This window comes from Salmo trutta, chromosome 18, assembly GCF_901001165.1.
Source record: "Salmo trutta chromosome 18, fSalTru1.1, whole genome shotgun sequence".
In the NCBI taxonomy this organism is placed as follows: Eukaryota; Metazoa; Chordata; class Actinopteri; order Salmoniformes; family Salmonidae; genus Salmo; species Salmo trutta.
Window position 1 is genome coordinate 42378921 of NC_042974.1, and position 17845 is coordinate 42396765.

Sequence of the window (17845 nt, forward strand, 5' to 3'; positions counted from 1 at the left end):
GCGATACGCCATCCCATCTGGTTTGCGCTTAGTAGGACTATAATTTGTTTTTCAACAACACAATGACACAACACACCTCCAGGCTGTGTAAGGGCTATTTTACCAAGAAAGAGACTGATGGAGTGCTGCATCAGATGACCTGGCCTCCACAATCACCCGACCTCAACCCGATTGAGATGGTTTGGGATGTGTTGGACCCCAGAGTGAAGGAAAAGCACCCAACAAGTGCTCTGCATATGTGGGTACTCCTTCAAGACTGTTGGAAAAGCATTACAGGTGAAGCTGGTTGAGAGAATGCCAAGAGTGTGCAAAGCTGTCATCAAGGCAAAGGGGGTGGCTCCTTTGAAGGATCTCAAATATAAACGTAAATGTAAACTTCCGACTTCAAATGTATGTGTTATTTCATAGTTTTGATGTCTTCACTATTATTCTACAATGTAGAAAATAGTAAAAAGAAATAAAGAAAAACCCTTGAATGAGTAGGTGTGTCCAAACTGGGGACCGAGTTTTATTGCTTTTCAACATCAAAGTCAGAAGTTTACATACACCTTAGCCAAATACATTTAAACTCAGTTTTTTACAATTCCTTACATTTAATCCTAGTAAGAATTCCCTGTATTAGGTCAGTTAGGATCACCACTTTATTTTAAGAATGTGAAATGTCAGAATAATAGTTGAGAAAATCATTTATTTCAGCTTTTATTTCTTTCATCACATTCCCCGTGGGTCAGAAGTTTACATACACTCAATTAGTATTTGGTAACACTGCCTTTAAATTGTTTAACTTGGGTCAAACATTTCAGGTAGCCTTCCACAAGCTTCCCACAATAAGTTGGGTGAATTTTGGTCCATTCCTCATGACAGAGCTGGTGTAACTGAGTCAGGTTTGTAGGCCTCCTTGCTCGCACACGCTTTTTCAGTTCTGCCCACAAATTTTCTATAGGATTCAGGTCAGGGCTTTGTGATGGCCACTCCAATACCTTGACTTTGTTGTCCTTAAGCCATTTTGCCACAACTTTGAAAGTATGCTTGGGGTCATTGTCCATTTGGAAGACCCATTTGCAACCAAGCTTTAACTTCCTAACTGATGTCTTGAGATGTTGCTTCAATATATCCACATAATTTTACTTCCTCATGATGCCATCATTTTGTGAAGTGCACCAGTACATCCTGCAGCAAAGCACCCCCACAACATGATGCTGCCACCCCCATGCTTCATGGTTTTCTTCGGCTTGCAAGCCTCCCCCTTTTTCCTCCAAACATAACAATGGTCATGATGGCCAAACAGTTCTATTTTTGTTTCATCAGACCAATGGACATTTCTCCAAAAAGCACAATTTTTGTCCCCATGTGCAGTTGCAAACCGTAGTCTGGCTTTTTTATGGCGGTTTTGGAGCAGTGGCTTCTTCCTTGCTGAGCGGCCTTTCAGGTTATGTCGATATAGGACTCGTTTTACAGTGGATATAGATACTTTTGTTCCTGTTTCCTCCAGCATCTTCACAAGGTCCTTTGCTGTTGTTCTGGGATTGATTTGCACTTTTCGCACCAAAGTACATTCATCTCTAGGAGACAGAACGCATCTCCTTCATGAGCAGTATGACGGCTGCATGGTCCCATGGTGTTTATACTTGCGTACTATTGTTTGTACAGATGAACGTGTTACCTTCAGGTGTTTGGAAATTGCTCCCAAGGATGAACCAGACTTGTGGAGGTCTACAATTTTCTTTCTGAGGTCTTGGCTGATTTGTTTTTGATTTTCCCATGATGTCAAGCAAAGAGGCACTGAGTTTGAAGGTAGGCCTTGAAATACATCCACAGGTACACCTCCAATTGACTCAAATTATGTCAATTAGCCTATCAGAAGCTTATAAAGCCATGACATAATTTTCTGGAATTTTCCAAGCTGTTTAAAGGCACAGTCAACTTAGTGTATGTAAACTTCTGACCCACTGGAATTGTGATACAGTGAATAATAAGTGAAATAATCAGTCTGTAAACAATTGTTGGAAAAATTACTTGTGTCATGCACAAAGTAGATGTCCTAACCGACTTGCCAAAACTATAGTTTGTTAACAAGAAATTTGTGGAGTGGTTGATAAACAAGTTTTAATGACTCCAACCTAAGTGTATGTAAACTTCCGACTTCAACTGTATCTAACAGAACTCAAAGGGTTTTCTTTAATAGAAGCCTCTCTTATGTCAAACATTTAGTGTGTCGTGTACTGCAGGGCAGCTCTCTATGCCTTCTCTATACTCTTTTGTATTTTTACCAATGACCTGCCACTGGTATTAAACAAAGCTTGTGTGTCCATGTAGGCTGATGATTCAACCATATACGTATCAGCAACCACAGCTAATGAAGTCACTGAAACCCTTAACAAAGAGTTGCATTCAGTGGGCTGGGTGGCCAATAATAAACTGGTCCTGAACATCTCTAAAACTAAGAGCATTGTATTTGGTAAAAATCATTCCCTAGCCTAAGCTCTAGACCTCAGCTGAATCTGGTAATGAATGATGTGGCTGTTGAACAAGTTTAAGAGACTAAAATAATTGGTGTTACCTTAAAGTGTAAACAGGCATGGTCAAAACATATAGATTCAATGGTTGTAAAGACGGGGAGAGGTCTGTCCATCTTAAAGAGATGCTCTGCTTTTTTCACCCCACACTCTAAAGAGCAAGTCCTGCAGGCTCTAGTTTTGTCTTATCTTGATTATTGTCCAGTCATGTGGTCAAGTGCTACAAAGAAAGACTTAGTTAAGCTGCAGCTGGCCCAGAACAGAGTGGCACGTCTTGCTCTTCGTTGTAATCAGAGGGCTAATATTAATCACAGGAGGTTGGTGGCACTTTAATTGGGGACGACAGACATGTGGTAATGGCTGGAGCGGAATAAGTGGAAAGGTATCAACAACATTAAACACATGGTTTCCATGTGTTTGACGCCATTCCATTCACTCCGTTCCAGACATTATTATGAGGCATCCTCCCCTCAGCAGCCTCCACCGATATTAATGCTGTGCATGCCAGTCTCTCTTGGCTAAGAGTTGAGGAGAGACTGACTGCACCACTTCTTCTTTTAATAAGAAAAATGAATGTGTTGAAAATGTCAAATTGTTTGCATAGTCAACTTACACACAGCTCTGATACACACACTTACCCCACCAAACATGCCACCAGGGGTCTTTTCACAGTCTCCAAATCCAGAAAAATTCAAGAAAGCATGCAGTATTATATAGTGCCATTATTTCATGGATTCCCTTCCATCTCATATTGCTCAAATGAACAGAAAACCTGGTTTAAAAAAACTGATAAAGCAACACCTCACGGCACAACGCCTCTCCCCTATTTGACCTAGATAGTTTGTGTGTATGTATTGATATGTGTGCCATTTTAAAATGTTTGTAGTTCTGTCCTTGAGCTGTTCTTTTCTATGAATGTTCTGTATTATGTCATATTTCATGTTTTGTGTGGACCCCAGGAAGAGTATATGCTGCCTTTGCAACAGCTAATGAAGATCCTAATAAAAAACTAAACACCAAAAAGATTTCAATTTATTCTGAAGTATGATTTTAAGGATTTCACTTTGCTATCACTTCATCAACTGTTCTGATTACCTGTTGGCCAATTCCTCTTTTATTGCTCTTCTCCATAACTAGATATTAAACGCAATATACTAAACATTAGCTTTATTCAAGTTGTGAATATTAGACTATTGCACCACCAGTACTGACACCAGTTTGGAGTACAATACTAAAACCAAACGTGTTCAGACTCAGACTGCCACTTCAACACTACACACGTTGTTTTATGAATGCAAGTTTCAAGGCCACCACTTCCTTTTCTCTTCTACTCAACAATGGCAGGTTTTTACTGGAAACCAGTCCCACTGACTAAAAACAGACTGGGGTGCCGTTGTAAACTGACGTATCGTTACAAAACTAGGTTTTACATGTGAACCTTCACAACTGTTAACCATATAGTGCCACAAGCTCCAACCACCATCAACTATTTCTGTTTAGCGTTTTCAGCATGCAGTGACCAGAGCTCCACCCGTACAGAAAGACATACACTATTCTGGAGAATAACCATTACCTCCATCCTGTGATACAGCAGACTGCAGCTCCTGTTGATGAAGCTAATATGAGGGGGGAGTTCATTCTAAATGAGAATCACCAGAATGTGTTCTAGTTCCACTCCCATCAATCATAGGAAGAGGAGATGACCTCGCTCAGTGCCCCAAGGATTGTAATTCTGTCAACTGTGTGCCGTGCATGTAAATACAGTTGGTTTTCTGTCCATCTTAAATGTAAACTGATTTGGGTGGGACCTGTCTTTCAGTCTACCTAAGCTAAAACACAGAATACAGGGAGGGAGGAACTTTAGATTAAGGTCACCTTTGTGGTTTCTGAAGAGCAATATGAAAATGACTGTTCTATTCACAGCTTATCTGATGAATGTAGCCAGCTAACTGAGCCAAACATAAACCACATGAATGGATATGAGAGAGAGAGAGGGAAGTCCCAGAGTACTCATTCTGAGACAGAAAAATTGTTTCATTCAGGCCCAGGAAAAGACAGAGCTTTTTGGTTGTAGAGTATATGGAACACTAGGGCTTAAATATTTTGGAAATGTGTTGTTATCTAGAGGCAATCTGTCCTTGTCTCCTGCCCCATCTGAGGTGAATAGGCTGAATTGGATAGATGGGTGTTTGCATTCACCTCTTCCAGTCGTTTTATGTTTGTCGTAACGAAAGAAATGCAATCTAAACTGAACCAGTGCACTTGGCATAATGTCCATGAAACAGGTGCTGCATTCTAGATAGCTCACGCCCCCCTATCTTCTTGTCACTCAGAAATGAAAGTATATGACTCGGCACTCTAGTCTCATCACAAACCCGGGCCCTATAGAAATGTAGATAAATAATATATTGAGTATGCATTCCGTTCATATTTTGGATGGGCAGAATTAAATGTGTGTAATAAGACAGTTCTCCAAAGGGCTTTGTAAGATTGCCAACGGTTCAAAGACTATTGGATTTGAAAAAGTTTTACACTTCGTTTTTTTAAATACAAAAAGGAACAGGAAGCTAGACTTCTATCTCATGCTGACATTGCATGCTTCCTTTTATCTCTGTAAACCGCCCTTTACACGAGTACTCTGTAGTCCACACATTTTTTTATCAGCCAGTGTCATTCGTGCTTCACTTCCGAAACGTCAATTTCAGAGGGAAGTTATCGTTCAAATGTATCCATAAATATGTAAATAATGACTCTTATTGCATCCATTTAACTGCACCCTAGTTGGCCCTTATATGTGTACAGTACTTATATTTCCATTCAAGTATCACTGTATGGCTTCCTCAAACTACAAAATATTATTTAAGATGTAAAATATTCGTTCGGTCTTCGCGTAATGTCTACTCACTAACAAAAATGTATCAAATAAGTTATTTCATATGTAATTACTACTTACCCATTATTAAAAGTAGTGCAGAATATTTCTGGTTTGCCCCAGTCAGGAACGAGTTAGGTTGATAATACATTTTGACCAAGTTATTTCGATGTTGGCAAAAGTCATTCTAAACCGGACTAAGCAGTGTAACGTTAGCTACTTAACTGGTCGAAGTCCTGCCTTTTCATGTACAGTAAGTAACACTAGGCGTTTGTAGTTCTGTAGTCATTCATAGCTTTGGAGTTGAACTGTGACTTTTCTTCGTAATTGGTCACACCCACCTCCCTTCACGAACTGACAACCTTTCCATTCAAACGTTGTCTGAATTAATTTAACGTTTGTTTGTGCACATAAGTAGGCACTTTTAAAACAACTTCATTTGGGGCAAAAGGGGACCAAAAATCGTCCCAGACATTTGGAACACACCGGACAATTTTTCTCCTTTGATGCCCCCAAACGGACCATTTTTTCCCTCAAGGACCCCGCATCAGCTAATTGTTTCCCTTGAGGCTACCAATATTTGCCATATAATTATAATTTTGTGCCAAAAATCCAAGTTTGTCAGGGCCACTAGGCTAAATCTAGACCAGCCCATCTGGCATGTGACCGAAATGCCAGCAAACACCTGACTAGAATCATAAAAAAATATAGCCTATTTATATTTTTTTTTATGAAACTTGTTTTTTTAGAGATTTAGGACCAAGAGGCATTTTTGATTTGTTTGTTTTGTGTTATTTTTATGGCCTTGTTTCAATGTTGACTTTGGAAGTGAGAACCTCCAGGACTATGGGTGTGTACCAGTATGACATACATAGAATGTTTTGTGTAAACAGCCCACTCCCTAGGGCACTGGTTCCCACAGCTTATTAAAGGAATCACCTTTGAAGGTCATAAACTCATGAATAAACCCACTCTGACTACAGTTCCGGTTGGCCATTGACCTGTAAAATCCCATGACATTTTTGGAATATGAAGTTGTAGATCCTGTTACACATTTCCTGGAAGTCCATAGAAGAACAAACCAAATGGCAATGTCATACTTCCTAGAGGAAAAAATACACAGCATCACTGCCTCTTTGTACCAGCTTTAGAACTGGTTGCTGCCTCCCCAGAGGATTTGCACTATTACTCACTTCACTTGGCTGGTTTCCACAATGTTCCAAAACACTATTCAATTATACTGTATAGAAACTACAAGATAATTAGTTACCCACATTGTACTTCCCTCCCAATTAGTTAAGAGAAAAGTTGCACCGCACAATTTAAAAAGGTCCAATGCAGCCGTTTTTCTCTCATTACGGTGATTGTTTTCAATTAGAAAGGTCAAAAATAAACAAAAGTAGCTTCTTAGAAAGGGGCAATTTCTCAAGCAAGAATTTGGCTAGGACTGTCTGAGTGGTATGAGTTGGGAAGGGAAAACTGAAAAATGTGCTGTTATTGGGAGAGGGGTTTGGGACTCTCTTATTGGTCTATGAATTAATTTACTGCATGGTGACATCACCATGGAATGCCAAAATTCCATCCCACCAAAACAGGCTGAAATATCAGGTGTTCTTTTCAAACAGCTCTTACACTAAAAGGGCATTATCATCATTTTCTCAATTTCACAGTATTATGTATTATAACCTTAAGTATGGAAATGTATATAAAAACAGGAAATCACATTTTTGACTGCACTGGGCCTTTAAATTCCTTACGTTCTCTGATGCTTCTCCCTCACAAAATCAAATACTTTCCTGTGTGTGTCTAATGTTCACTGAATCACATGACAGCACTTCTACGAATGTGGTATGTATGCAATCCATCTGCCACAGCTCTGTGTGCCTTTCATGCCAGTTGGTCCTACAGATGCCACAAATGAGCTATAGTCAACTTGTTTTTTTTTTTAGAGCCTGAATGTATACCATGGGGAGACTGATAAACAGCTAGGCCATGTTTAACAATTCATGGTCAAGATGAGGTCAAAGCTATTTGGCTATACAGAGCACTCGGAAAGTATTCAGACCCCTTGACTTTTTCCACGTTGTTGCGTTACAGCCTTATTCTAAATGTAATCAATTTATTTATTTTCCCCTCAATCTACACACAATACCCCATAATGACAAAGCGAAAACAGGTTTAGAAATGTTTGCACATTTATTACAAACAAAAAACAAATACCTAATTTACATGAGGCAAAAGTTATTTACTGCATGGAAGGGGTCTGAATACTTTCCGAATGCACTGTACAAGGCCAAAAGAAAACAGAGATTTGTATGGGGTGAGGCGGGTGTGGTATTTGTTGCAGGATGTTTTCCATTATACTGTGGAATGTTCCCAGAGCAGTTATGTTGTTAGATCACAGCTCTGGCCAATGCATTCTGTTGCACCACAGCCCACGCACTACTTCCCAACACATACTGCAGAGACTGAACTAATATCTGAACAACTTTTCAGGAACATATTTTCTGATAATTCAAGGTAACAGTCTAGACTATATCCGGTGCCGAAATGGCTCTTCTAATGGAAAATACAAAATGGTAATACTGCAACCACACAGAGTTGGCCAAAATAGCATGTACAATGCTTAAAGTTCTTGGTCGTCCACATCCATGTTAGTTAACAGCTTTACCTTTAAATACATTCAGTGCAAATTCTTGTCACTTACACTAACATTAGTCTCAAGTCACATTTTATTTACTGCATTATTATATAAGAGAAAACAAACAAGTACAGTACAAACATTTGACATACAATCTGTATCAAGAAAGCCTTTACAATGAAATGTTATATCATATCCATTTCTTGCGAGCTGCAACAAGCATTGCAGAGTGACCCTTGTGGGTCAAGACCAGGGTAAAGTCAGAGACCAAGGTTAGCGGTCAAAGGTCAGGGTAATATCAACAGGCCAGTTGCCCGGTCCAGAAGCCCGCAGTCCCTAGGAGCAGAGGGCCCAAACGCAGCAGGGCGCGTACAGGGATGCCCAGCTGACTGAACTTCAACAGGAGCTCAGGGAACGATGTACTTCCTGTGGAAACAAGTGAGCGGATTGGTAGAATGAGAGAGAGACCAGCAGAGACATGATTACTTCTCCACACATGAGACAAAAGGAGTCAGATATAAGAATCCAGCAGTCAGCCAAAAGAGAGACCACCAGTGTCAAACATGTTAGGTTCAAACTAAACGTAAATCTAACCACAACATTCAGCTAACAGTTGTTTACCTTCCAGGTGTGTGGCAGACATCTTACTGAGGCAGGGGATGGAGTGGTAAACCAGGAAGCACGCCAGCATGTTGGACAGCATGTCCTCAGTAAGGGACTGGCCACTCATGTATGACCTCAATACATGGCTGTTATCTGTGGAGACGGGGGAGGGGGCGGGGTTTCACACACACAGGTCAGATGTAGAGAGGTTACCTGCAATCATGTAATGGACCTGATTATTTGTCAATAACAGCTGGTGCACAATGTCTAATATTAAGAAAGTCTTGAGGTATTGCTGGCCTGAGGTAGAGCACCTCATGATAAGCAGTAGACCACACTATCTACCAAGATAATTTTCATCTATATTTTTCATAGCCGTCCATTTACCAACACAAACCGATGCTGGAACTAAGACATACTCAAGGAGCTGTATAAGGCCATAAGCAAACAAAAAAATGCTCACCCGGAAGCGGCGCTCCTAGCTGGCCGGGGACTTTAATGCAGGCAAACTTAAATCTGTTTTACCTTATTTCTACTAGCATGTCACATGTGCAACCAGAGGTAAAAAAAAAACTAAAAAAAAACTCTAGACAACCTTTACTCCACACACAGAGATGCATACAAAGCTCTCACCCACCTTCCATTTGGCAAATCTGATACCATAATTCTATCCTCCTGATTCTTGCTTACAAGGCAAAAACTAAAGCAGGAAGTACCAGTGGCTCGCTCAATACGGAAGTGGTCAGATGACACGGATGCTACGCTACAGGACTGTTTTGCTAGCACAGACTGAAATATGTTCCAGAATTCATCCAATGGCATTGAGGAGTATACCACCTAAGTCACCGGCTTCATCAATAAGTGCATCGACGACATCGTCCCCACAGTGACCGTACATACTTATCCCAACCAGAAGCCATTGATTACAGGCTACATCCGCAAAGCTCATCACTAAGCTAAGGACCCTGGGACCAAACACCTCCCTCTGCAACTGGATCCTGGACTTCCTGACGGGTCGCCCCCAGGTGGTAAGGGTAGGAAACAACACATCTGCCACGCTGATCTTCAACAAGGGGGCACCTCATGAGTGTGTGCTCAGTCCCCTCCTGTACTCCGTGTTCACCCACGACTGCGTGGCCTAACACGACTCCAACACCATCATTAAGTTTGCTGACAACACAACAGCGGTAGACCGACAAGACAGCCTATAGGGAGGAGGTCAGAGACCTGTCAGTGTGGTGCATGAACAACAACCTCTCCCTCAACGTGAGCAAGACAAAGAAGCTGATCGTGGACTACAGGAAAAGGAGGGCCGGACCCACCCCCATTCACATAGACAGAGCTGTACTGGAGCAGGTTGAGAGCTTCAAGTTCCTTGGTGTCCACATCACCAACAAACTATCATGGTCCAAACACACCAAGACAGTCGTGAAGAGGGCACAACAACACCTTTTCCCCCTCAGGAGACTGAAAAGATTTGGCACGGGTCCCCAGATCCTCAAAAAGTTTACAGCTGCACCCTTGAGCGCATCCTGACCGTTTGCCTCACCGCCTGGTATGGCAACTGCTCGGCATCTGATAATAAGGCTCTACAGAGGTAGAGCCAAGCTTCCTGCCATCCAGGACCTATATACTAGGCGGTGTCAGAGGAAGGTCCCAAAAAATTGTCAGACTCCAGTCACCCAAGTCAGACTTTTCTCAGTGCTACCGCATGGCAAGCATTACCGCCGTGCCAAGTCTAGGTCCAAAAGGCTCCTTAACAGCTTCTGTTGAGGAGCCCCGCCCCCTTTGTTTTTACACTGCTGCTACTCGCTGTTTATTATCTATGCATAGTCACTTTACCCCTACCTACATGTACATATTACCTCAATTATCTCAACTAACCTGTACCTCCGCACATTTTCTCAGTACCGATACCCACTATATATAGCCTCGTTATTGTTAGTTTATTATGTTACTTAAAAAATAAAATAAAAATTACTTTAGTTTATTTAGTAAATATTTTCTTAAAACTGCATTGTTGGTTAAGGGCTTGTAAGTAAGCATTTCACGGTATCGTCTACACCGTTTGTATTCGGCGCATGTGACAAATAACATTTGATTTGATTTATTCCTAATTTAAGACTATCACAATCCGTTTTCTATTGATGGTTGCCACTTGCCAATATTTCATGAGAAAGAAAGCCTGCCATAATCACCTCCCACGTTTCCCACGTCTTTAGTTGTCACACCCAAAGACATGTTCTGACACGTACAGTCCCATTGACGGGAACTGTGTGTCATAGTACAGGTACACACTGGTACAAACTGTACTGTGTACATTCAAATTGATGTGTTAACAGTCTATCCACTGTGTTGAGACTGCTCACCAGTGAGCCAGCGGTCCAGGGTGCCATCAGCAGAGTTTTTCATGACAGGCAGGAACTCAGAGCTGAGTAGCAGCCCCCTGCCCTGTGCCCCCTCCCTCAGTCTGTGCTGCAGCACCCTGCTCTCACACAGCTCCAACACCAGTCTCATCTGCCACAGAGCAAACGTCTCACACATCTCCGTCTGCTCCAGGGTCCGTACCGCCTGGGGGAGAAAACAGTCAACACACACAGAGAGAGAGAAGACATTGGAGAAATACAATCGAGAGCACATTGAAGTGACATCAGTTTGCATTGGGAAAAGTCAATCTATGAAAACTTTTATTATAGATCTGTCACTCATTGAAAGCAAGTCTAAGAAGCGGTAGATCTGTTCCATGTACTCTATTTGTATGCTTCCCGTGCTTAAGTTTTGTTTTTGTGTCTTTTACTTTTGGTTACGGAAAGTATATTTCACAGCGGTTTAGATGGTGAATGATTCTCTACACTATACTTGCTTGTTTCGTCACATAAACGGAAATTAGGGAACTATTAGAACTTTAGCAACCAGGAAATGGCAGAGCAATTTCTGCATAGTGAATCTTTAACTAACAGTAATACAGTTGCATTCTATGAGTGGAAGTATGTACATCAGGGCTATCCAACACTGTTCCTGGAGAACTACAGTCCTGTAGGTTTTTACTCCAACCCTAATCTAGTGCACATTATTCTAATAATTAGCACGTTGACAAACTGAATCAGGTTAGTTTCAACTGGGGTTGGAGCGAAAACCTACAGGTTAGCTCTCCAGGAACAGGGTTGGAGAGACCACTGTTGCTATTGTATGGGTCATTTCTATGTTTCTTACCTGATCAATAGCGATGTATGTCGGCAGCATCTCAGGGTTCTCCTGAGTGACACACTCATATAGAATGGCAGAGAATAAGGCCAAAGTGTCCTGTTTCTGGACAAAGACAACAACAGTAAATATAAGTGCCATTCAGTGCGAGCTTATCAATTGAACAATGAGAAACAATCTGGAATTATAAAATAGGCAGTGAAAGGTGTTTCAATAATTGAAATAAAATCATGAACAAAAGGTTATCACCAATCTCCTTCAATTTCACAGTGTCTCCAATTACATATACGGATGTAATATGTAACTGGTGTAAATGGGATTCAAGTGATTAACAAGTCCATTCACAAGGGGAGAGACATAGGCAGTCTAAGTCAAATTTGTCCTCCGTGTTTGAATGTTAACCTATAGCTGCCACGTGCCTCCTGCTGCACCATATACCATACTTTCCTAATCAACTCACATGTTTCACGCTCTCCGAGGCTTTACAAAAGTATTCAGCAAAGGAGACCAAGGCAGCGTCGGAGGTGAAGGTTGAGATGGCCTCAGGCTGTGGGAGAAAAAAAACCCTGCTACAACAAGATCTGCTGATCGTGCCTACGGGAGGCACTTACACTGAAGGGCTATGGGAGGTTTCCAATGAGGGATGATGTATTGCACCTAGTTGGACATATTGACTGAGAAGGCTATTGGGCAATAGACAGGTACAGAGGTTGACATTGAGTGCACAGGGAAATAAGTGGTCACACATACTGTCAAGACATATTGGTTTCGTTCCGCCACTCCAGAGTGATGTCACGTGAATACTCCTTGTTATACTGGGATTATATGTGCATCAATATGACCTATTTTACCCTTTCTGACTCATTATACTAGGTCTGTTATACTGATTTTAGCTATTCAATTTCCTCAACCTTGACATACATGTGTGTACTGGTCTAGCAGGTAGCCCAGTGGTTAGAGTGTTGGACCAGTAACCGAAAGGTTGCTGGATCAAATCCCAGAGCTGACAAGTTAAAAAATCTGTCCTTCTACCCCTGAACAAGGTAACCCACTGTCCCGGTAGGCTGTCATTGTAAATAATAATTTGTTCTTAACTGACTTGCCAAGTTAAATAAAGGTTAAATAAAAAAATATTGTATGCCAGCCATACTCAACAGGACCTTTGCCACACCTAGGAAATTTGTGACCAGACCTTCTCAAATATGACCTGTATTGTAAAGTATGACTGAACCTTCTATGTATACAATATTACTATAGTGCTAAAGTAGCACTAACATAGAAACATGTTGTTCCTTTGTTGCACCATAAAAGGATTGGATTGTAAGCGGAGGGTCAGGATGTTTGTACCTTGAATGTGCGGACTTCTGAGTTCCTGTTGTTGACATTGGGGGCTAATAGACTCTTCCAACCCCGAGGGTCATCCTTATAGGGCAGCTGCCCCGCACGTAGCTTCACATACAGAACCCCATCTCTGGAAAGAATGGACCTACAACACATATATAGAGAGAAAACAAAAACAACATCTTCTCACTGTCAACTGCGTTTATTTTCAGCAAACATGAGTAAATATTTGTATGAACATAAGATTCAACCACAGAAATAAACTGAACAAGTTCCACAGACATGTGACTAACAGAAATGGAATAATGTGTCCCTGAACAAAGGGGGGGTCAAAATCAAAAGTAAGTCAGTATTTGGTGTGGCCTCCAGCTGCATCAAGTACTGCAGTGCATCTCCTCCTCATGGACTGCACCAGATTTGCCAGTTCTTGCTGTGAGATGTTACCCCACTCATCCAACAAGGCACCCGCAAGTTCCCAGACATTTCTGGAGGGAATGGCCCTAGCCCTCACCCTCCGATCCAACAGGTCCCAGACGTGCTGAATGGGATTGAGATCCGGGCTCTTCGCTGGCCATGGCAGAACACTGACATTCCTGTCTGAACAAGCAGTATGGCTGGTGGCATTGTCATGCTGGAGGGTTATGTCAGGATGAGCCTGCAGGAAGGGGACCACATGAGGGAGGAGGTCTTCCCTGTAACGCGCAGCGTTGAGGTTGCCTGCAATGACAACAAGCTCAGTTCGATGATGCTGTGACACACCGCCCCAGACCATGACGGACCCTCCACCCCTAAATCGATCCCGCTCCAGAGTACAGGCCTCGGTGTACCGCTCATACATTCGACGATAAATGCAAATTTGACCATCACCCCTGGTGAGTCAAAACCGCGACTTGTCAGTGAAGAGCACTTTTTGCCAGTCCATTCTGGTCCAGCGACCGTGGGTTTGTGCCCATAGGCGACGTTGTTGCCGGTGATGTCTGGTGAGGACCTGCCTTACAACAGGCCTACAAGCCCTCAGTCCAGCCTCTCTCAGCCTATTGCAGACAGTCTGAGCACTGATGGAGGGATTGTGCGTTCCTGGTGTATCTCGGGCCGTTGTTGTTGCCATCCAAATCTAATTTTATTGGTCACATAAACATAGTTAGCAGATGTTAACCATGTGTATGTGACCAATAAAATTTGATTTGGATGGCAACAACAACTGCCCAAGCAGTGGCAGACCACGTGTAACACCTGCACAGGATCGGTACATCCGAACATCTGTCCCGCAGGTGTGATGTTCGGATGTACCGATCCTGTGCAGGTGTTACACGTGGTCTGCCACTGCGAGGACGATCAGCTGTCTGTCCTGTCTCAGGCATCTCAGTACGGACATTGCAATTTATTGCCCTGGCCACATCTGCAGTCCTCATGCCTCCTTGCAGCATGCCTAAGGCAGGTTCACGCAGATGAGCAGGGACCCTGGGATCTTTCTTTTGGTGTTTTTCAGAGTAAGTAGAAAGACCTCTTTAGTGTCCTAAGTTTTCATAACTGTGATCTTAATTGCCTACCGTCTGTAAGCTGTTAGTTTCTTAACGACCGTTCCACCGGTGCATGTTCATTAATTGTTTATGGTTCATTGAACAAGCATGGGAAACAGTGTTTAAACCCTTTACAATGAAGATCTGTAAAGGTATTTGGATTTTTACAAATTATCTTTGAAAGACAGGGTCCTGAAAAAAGGACGTTTTTATAGTCAAACACACACATTTTGGGTCGCCCGTTAGGATGGACAAAACAACTTTTGCGGCCATTATCAACCATTACAGCAGCACATTACAAACTCTCTGTATCGTAAAGACATCAATGGACATAGACCTGGTAACTTCTCACCCACAGAGATATCATGATATGAATCTGTATATTAGGCCAGAAACTTTTCACATACAAGTAAAGGACTTACTCTAGATGTTGAGTCCCTTTACTCATGTCTATGGACAGCTCCCAGTATCTTGGTCCTTTTACTTTCACCTGTAAGCACATTAAAACAAGTAGGTCAGCCAATACTTTCTTAAACTTTATTTTGAGAACAATGTGAAAATATCATTTTTTTGTAACAGCTGAGTTTTACCACCCTAAGTGACCTTTCTTCCCTGTATTGTATATAAAAAGGAAGTAAGAAAAGCTTATGAATAAGTCCAAATCGCATTACTCATTTCGAAACAAACATTTTGTAAATTTTAATGTTGACATCAACCATCCTGCTTGACAAGACTAAACAGAAAGATTATCAGACAAATGTAGTCAGGCTGCACAAAGTACTACATTTCCTTCTACCTTTTTGAGGAGCTGCAGCTCAGGCAACATGGTGGGGGCCATCAGCTCCACTGTAGTCTCCTCATACCATGGAGTCTCCTGATACGGAGATGAAGAAAAAAATATGCTCTGAAGACTTTCAAGAAGAAATTAACACAGAAACACAGCCATTATACATAAGATGAACTGAAACATGGGCTAAAGCTGTGTGCGCAAAAAAAGGAAAATGTAAATTCACCATGTACACATTCAAATCATGTACACGTGTGCTGCATGCAACATCATAGTGAACATCGAAATATGCAGTGTGTGTGTACGTGCAGAGGTGAAGTGTGTGATTGCACACATGCAGGGGGTGTCATTATAATTGATGTGCGCAGCATGTCTCTCCCTCTGCTGTTCCAGAGTAATTGAAATAAGGAGCACTTCATGGTGAACCCGCAAACCCAACCTTCAAGGAAAACTCCAGTCGAAAAGTATATTTTGGTATTTTTTAAAATTAGTCCACTGTTGATACACTCCCAAAATCAGTTGCATGTCAGCAGTCATGTTTTCAAGATATTGGACTTCGAAGAAGCAAAGTGTCCCCGGCCACATCATCATCTTAGGCCTCACCCCCCCTATCTGAGATATTAACTGCAGCCCTCATCCTCCATATCAAATCACATGTTATTTGTCACATGCACTGAATACAACACCTTACCTCACCTTACAGTGAAATGCTTACTTACAAGCCCTTAACCAACAATACAGTTTTAAGAAAAACACCTAAAGAAATAAAAGTAACAAATAATTCATGAACAGCAGTAAAATAACAAGAGTGAGGCTATATACAGGAGGTACCGGTACAGAGTCAATGTGCGGGGGGCACCGGTTAGTCGAGGTAATTGAGGTAATTTGTACATGTAGGTAGAGTTAAAGTGACTATTCATAGATAAGAGACTAGCAGCATCGTAAAAGATGAGTGGGGGGGGGGCAATGCAAATAGTTTGGGTAGCCATTTGATTAGATGTTCAGGAGTCTTATGGCTTGGGGGTAGAAGCTGTTTAGAAGCCTCTTGGACCTAGACTTGGCGCTCCGGTACTGCTTGCCGTGCGGAAGCAGAGAGAAGAGTCTATGAATAGGGTGGCTGGAGTCTGACAATTGTTAGGTTCTTCCTCTGACACCGCCTGATATAGAGGTCCTGGATGGCAGGAAGCTTGGCCCCAGTGATGTACTGTGCCGTACACACTACCCTTTGTAGTGCCTTGCGGTCGGAGGCCGAGCAGTTGCCATACCAGGCAGTGATGCAACCAGAAAGGATGCTCTCGATCGTGCAGCTGTAGGACCTTTTGAGGATCTGAGGACCCATGCCAAATCTTTTCAGTCTCCTGAGGGGAAATAGGTTTTGTCGTGCCCTCTTCACAACTGTCTTGGTGTGTTTGGACCATGACAGTTTGTTGGTGATGGGGACACCAAGGAACTTGAAGCTCTCAACCACTACAGCCCCGTCGATGAGAACGGGGGCGTGCTCGGTCCCCCTTTTCCTGTAGTCCACAATCTTCTCCTTTGTCTTGATCACATTGAGGGAGAGGTTGTTGTCCTGGCACCACACGGCCAGGTCTCTGACCTCCTCCCTATAGGCTGTCTTGTCGTTGATCAGGCCTACCACTGTTGTGTCATCTGCAAACTTAATGACGGTGTTGGAGTCGTGCCTAGCCGTGCAGTCATGAGTGAAGAGGGAGTACAGGAGGGGACTGAGCACGCACCCCTGAGGGGCCCCCGTGTTGAGGATCTGCGTGGCGGATGTGTTGTTATCTACCCTTAACAGCTGGGGGCGGCCCGTCAGGAAGTCTAGGATCCAGTTGCAGAGGGAGTTATTTAGTCCCAGGGTCCTTGGCTTAGTGATGAGCTTCGAAGGGCATTATGGTGTTGAACGCTGAGCTGTAGTCAATGAATAGCATTCTCACATAGCTGTTCCTTTTGTCCAGGTGTGAAAGGGCAGTGTGGAGTGCAATAGAGATTGCATCATCTGTGGATATGTTGGGATGGTATGCAAATTGGAGTGGGTCTAGGGTTTCTGGGATAATGGTGTTGATGTGAGCCATGACCAGCCTTTCAAAGAACTTCATGGCTACTGACGTGAATGCTATGGGTCAGTAATTCATTTAGGCAGGTTACCTTATTGTATGTGCCCAAGAACAATATCTTGAGCACATAGAACACCTGTTCTGCCAGTCACATTCTGTTAAAGGTCACCAAAGCACCCACATCCCTGGGTCACTCGCCTTTTCAGTTTGCTGCAGCTAGCAACTGGAACGAGCTGCAACAAATACTCAAACTGGACAGTTCTATCTCCATCTCTTCATTCAAAGACTCAATCATGGACGCTCT

General features: G+C 42.5%; 1 protein-coding gene and 1 long non-coding RNA gene across 6 annotated transcripts in view; both read right to left on the minus strand.

Annotated features, from left to right (window-relative positions):
* Positions 1–5763, minus strand: part of LOC115153319 (uncharacterized) — a 36404-nt gene extending 30641 nt beyond the window's left edge. For 2 of the 3 annotated variants that reach the window (XR_003867682.1, XR_003867681.1), the window contains exon 1: positions 5470–5750. This is a non-coding gene — a long non-coding RNA (uncharacterized LOC115153319). Of the gene's footprint in view, positions 1–5469 lie in introns of all 3 variants that reach the window. The other variant, XR_003867680.1, reaches the window with a different exon arrangement.
* A 1806-nt stretch (positions 5764–7569) lies between these two features.
* LOC115153320 (anaphase-promoting complex subunit 1) overlaps positions 7570–17845 on the minus strand; it is a 65867-nt gene continuing 55591 nt past the window's right edge. For 2 of the 3 annotated variants that reach the window (XM_029698642.1, XM_029698641.1), the window contains exons 42-49: positions 15494–15571; positions 15120–15187; positions 13184–13322; positions 12297–12383; positions 11846–11941; positions 11002–11203; positions 8651–8785; positions 7570–8455 (exon numbers count right to left, since the gene is read on the minus strand). In XM_029698642.1, coding sequence (XP_029554502.1) covers positions 8328–8455; positions 8651–8785; positions 11002–11203; positions 11846–11941; positions 12297–12383; positions 13184–13322; positions 15120–15187; positions 15494–15571 — 933 coding nt within the window. In that variant the 3' untranslated portion in view covers positions 7570–8327. The remainder of the gene's footprint in view (positions 8456–8650; positions 8786–11001; positions 11204–11845; positions 11942–12296; positions 12384–13183; positions 13323–15119; positions 15188–15493; positions 15572–17845) is intronic. The other variant, XM_029698643.1, reaches the window with a different exon arrangement.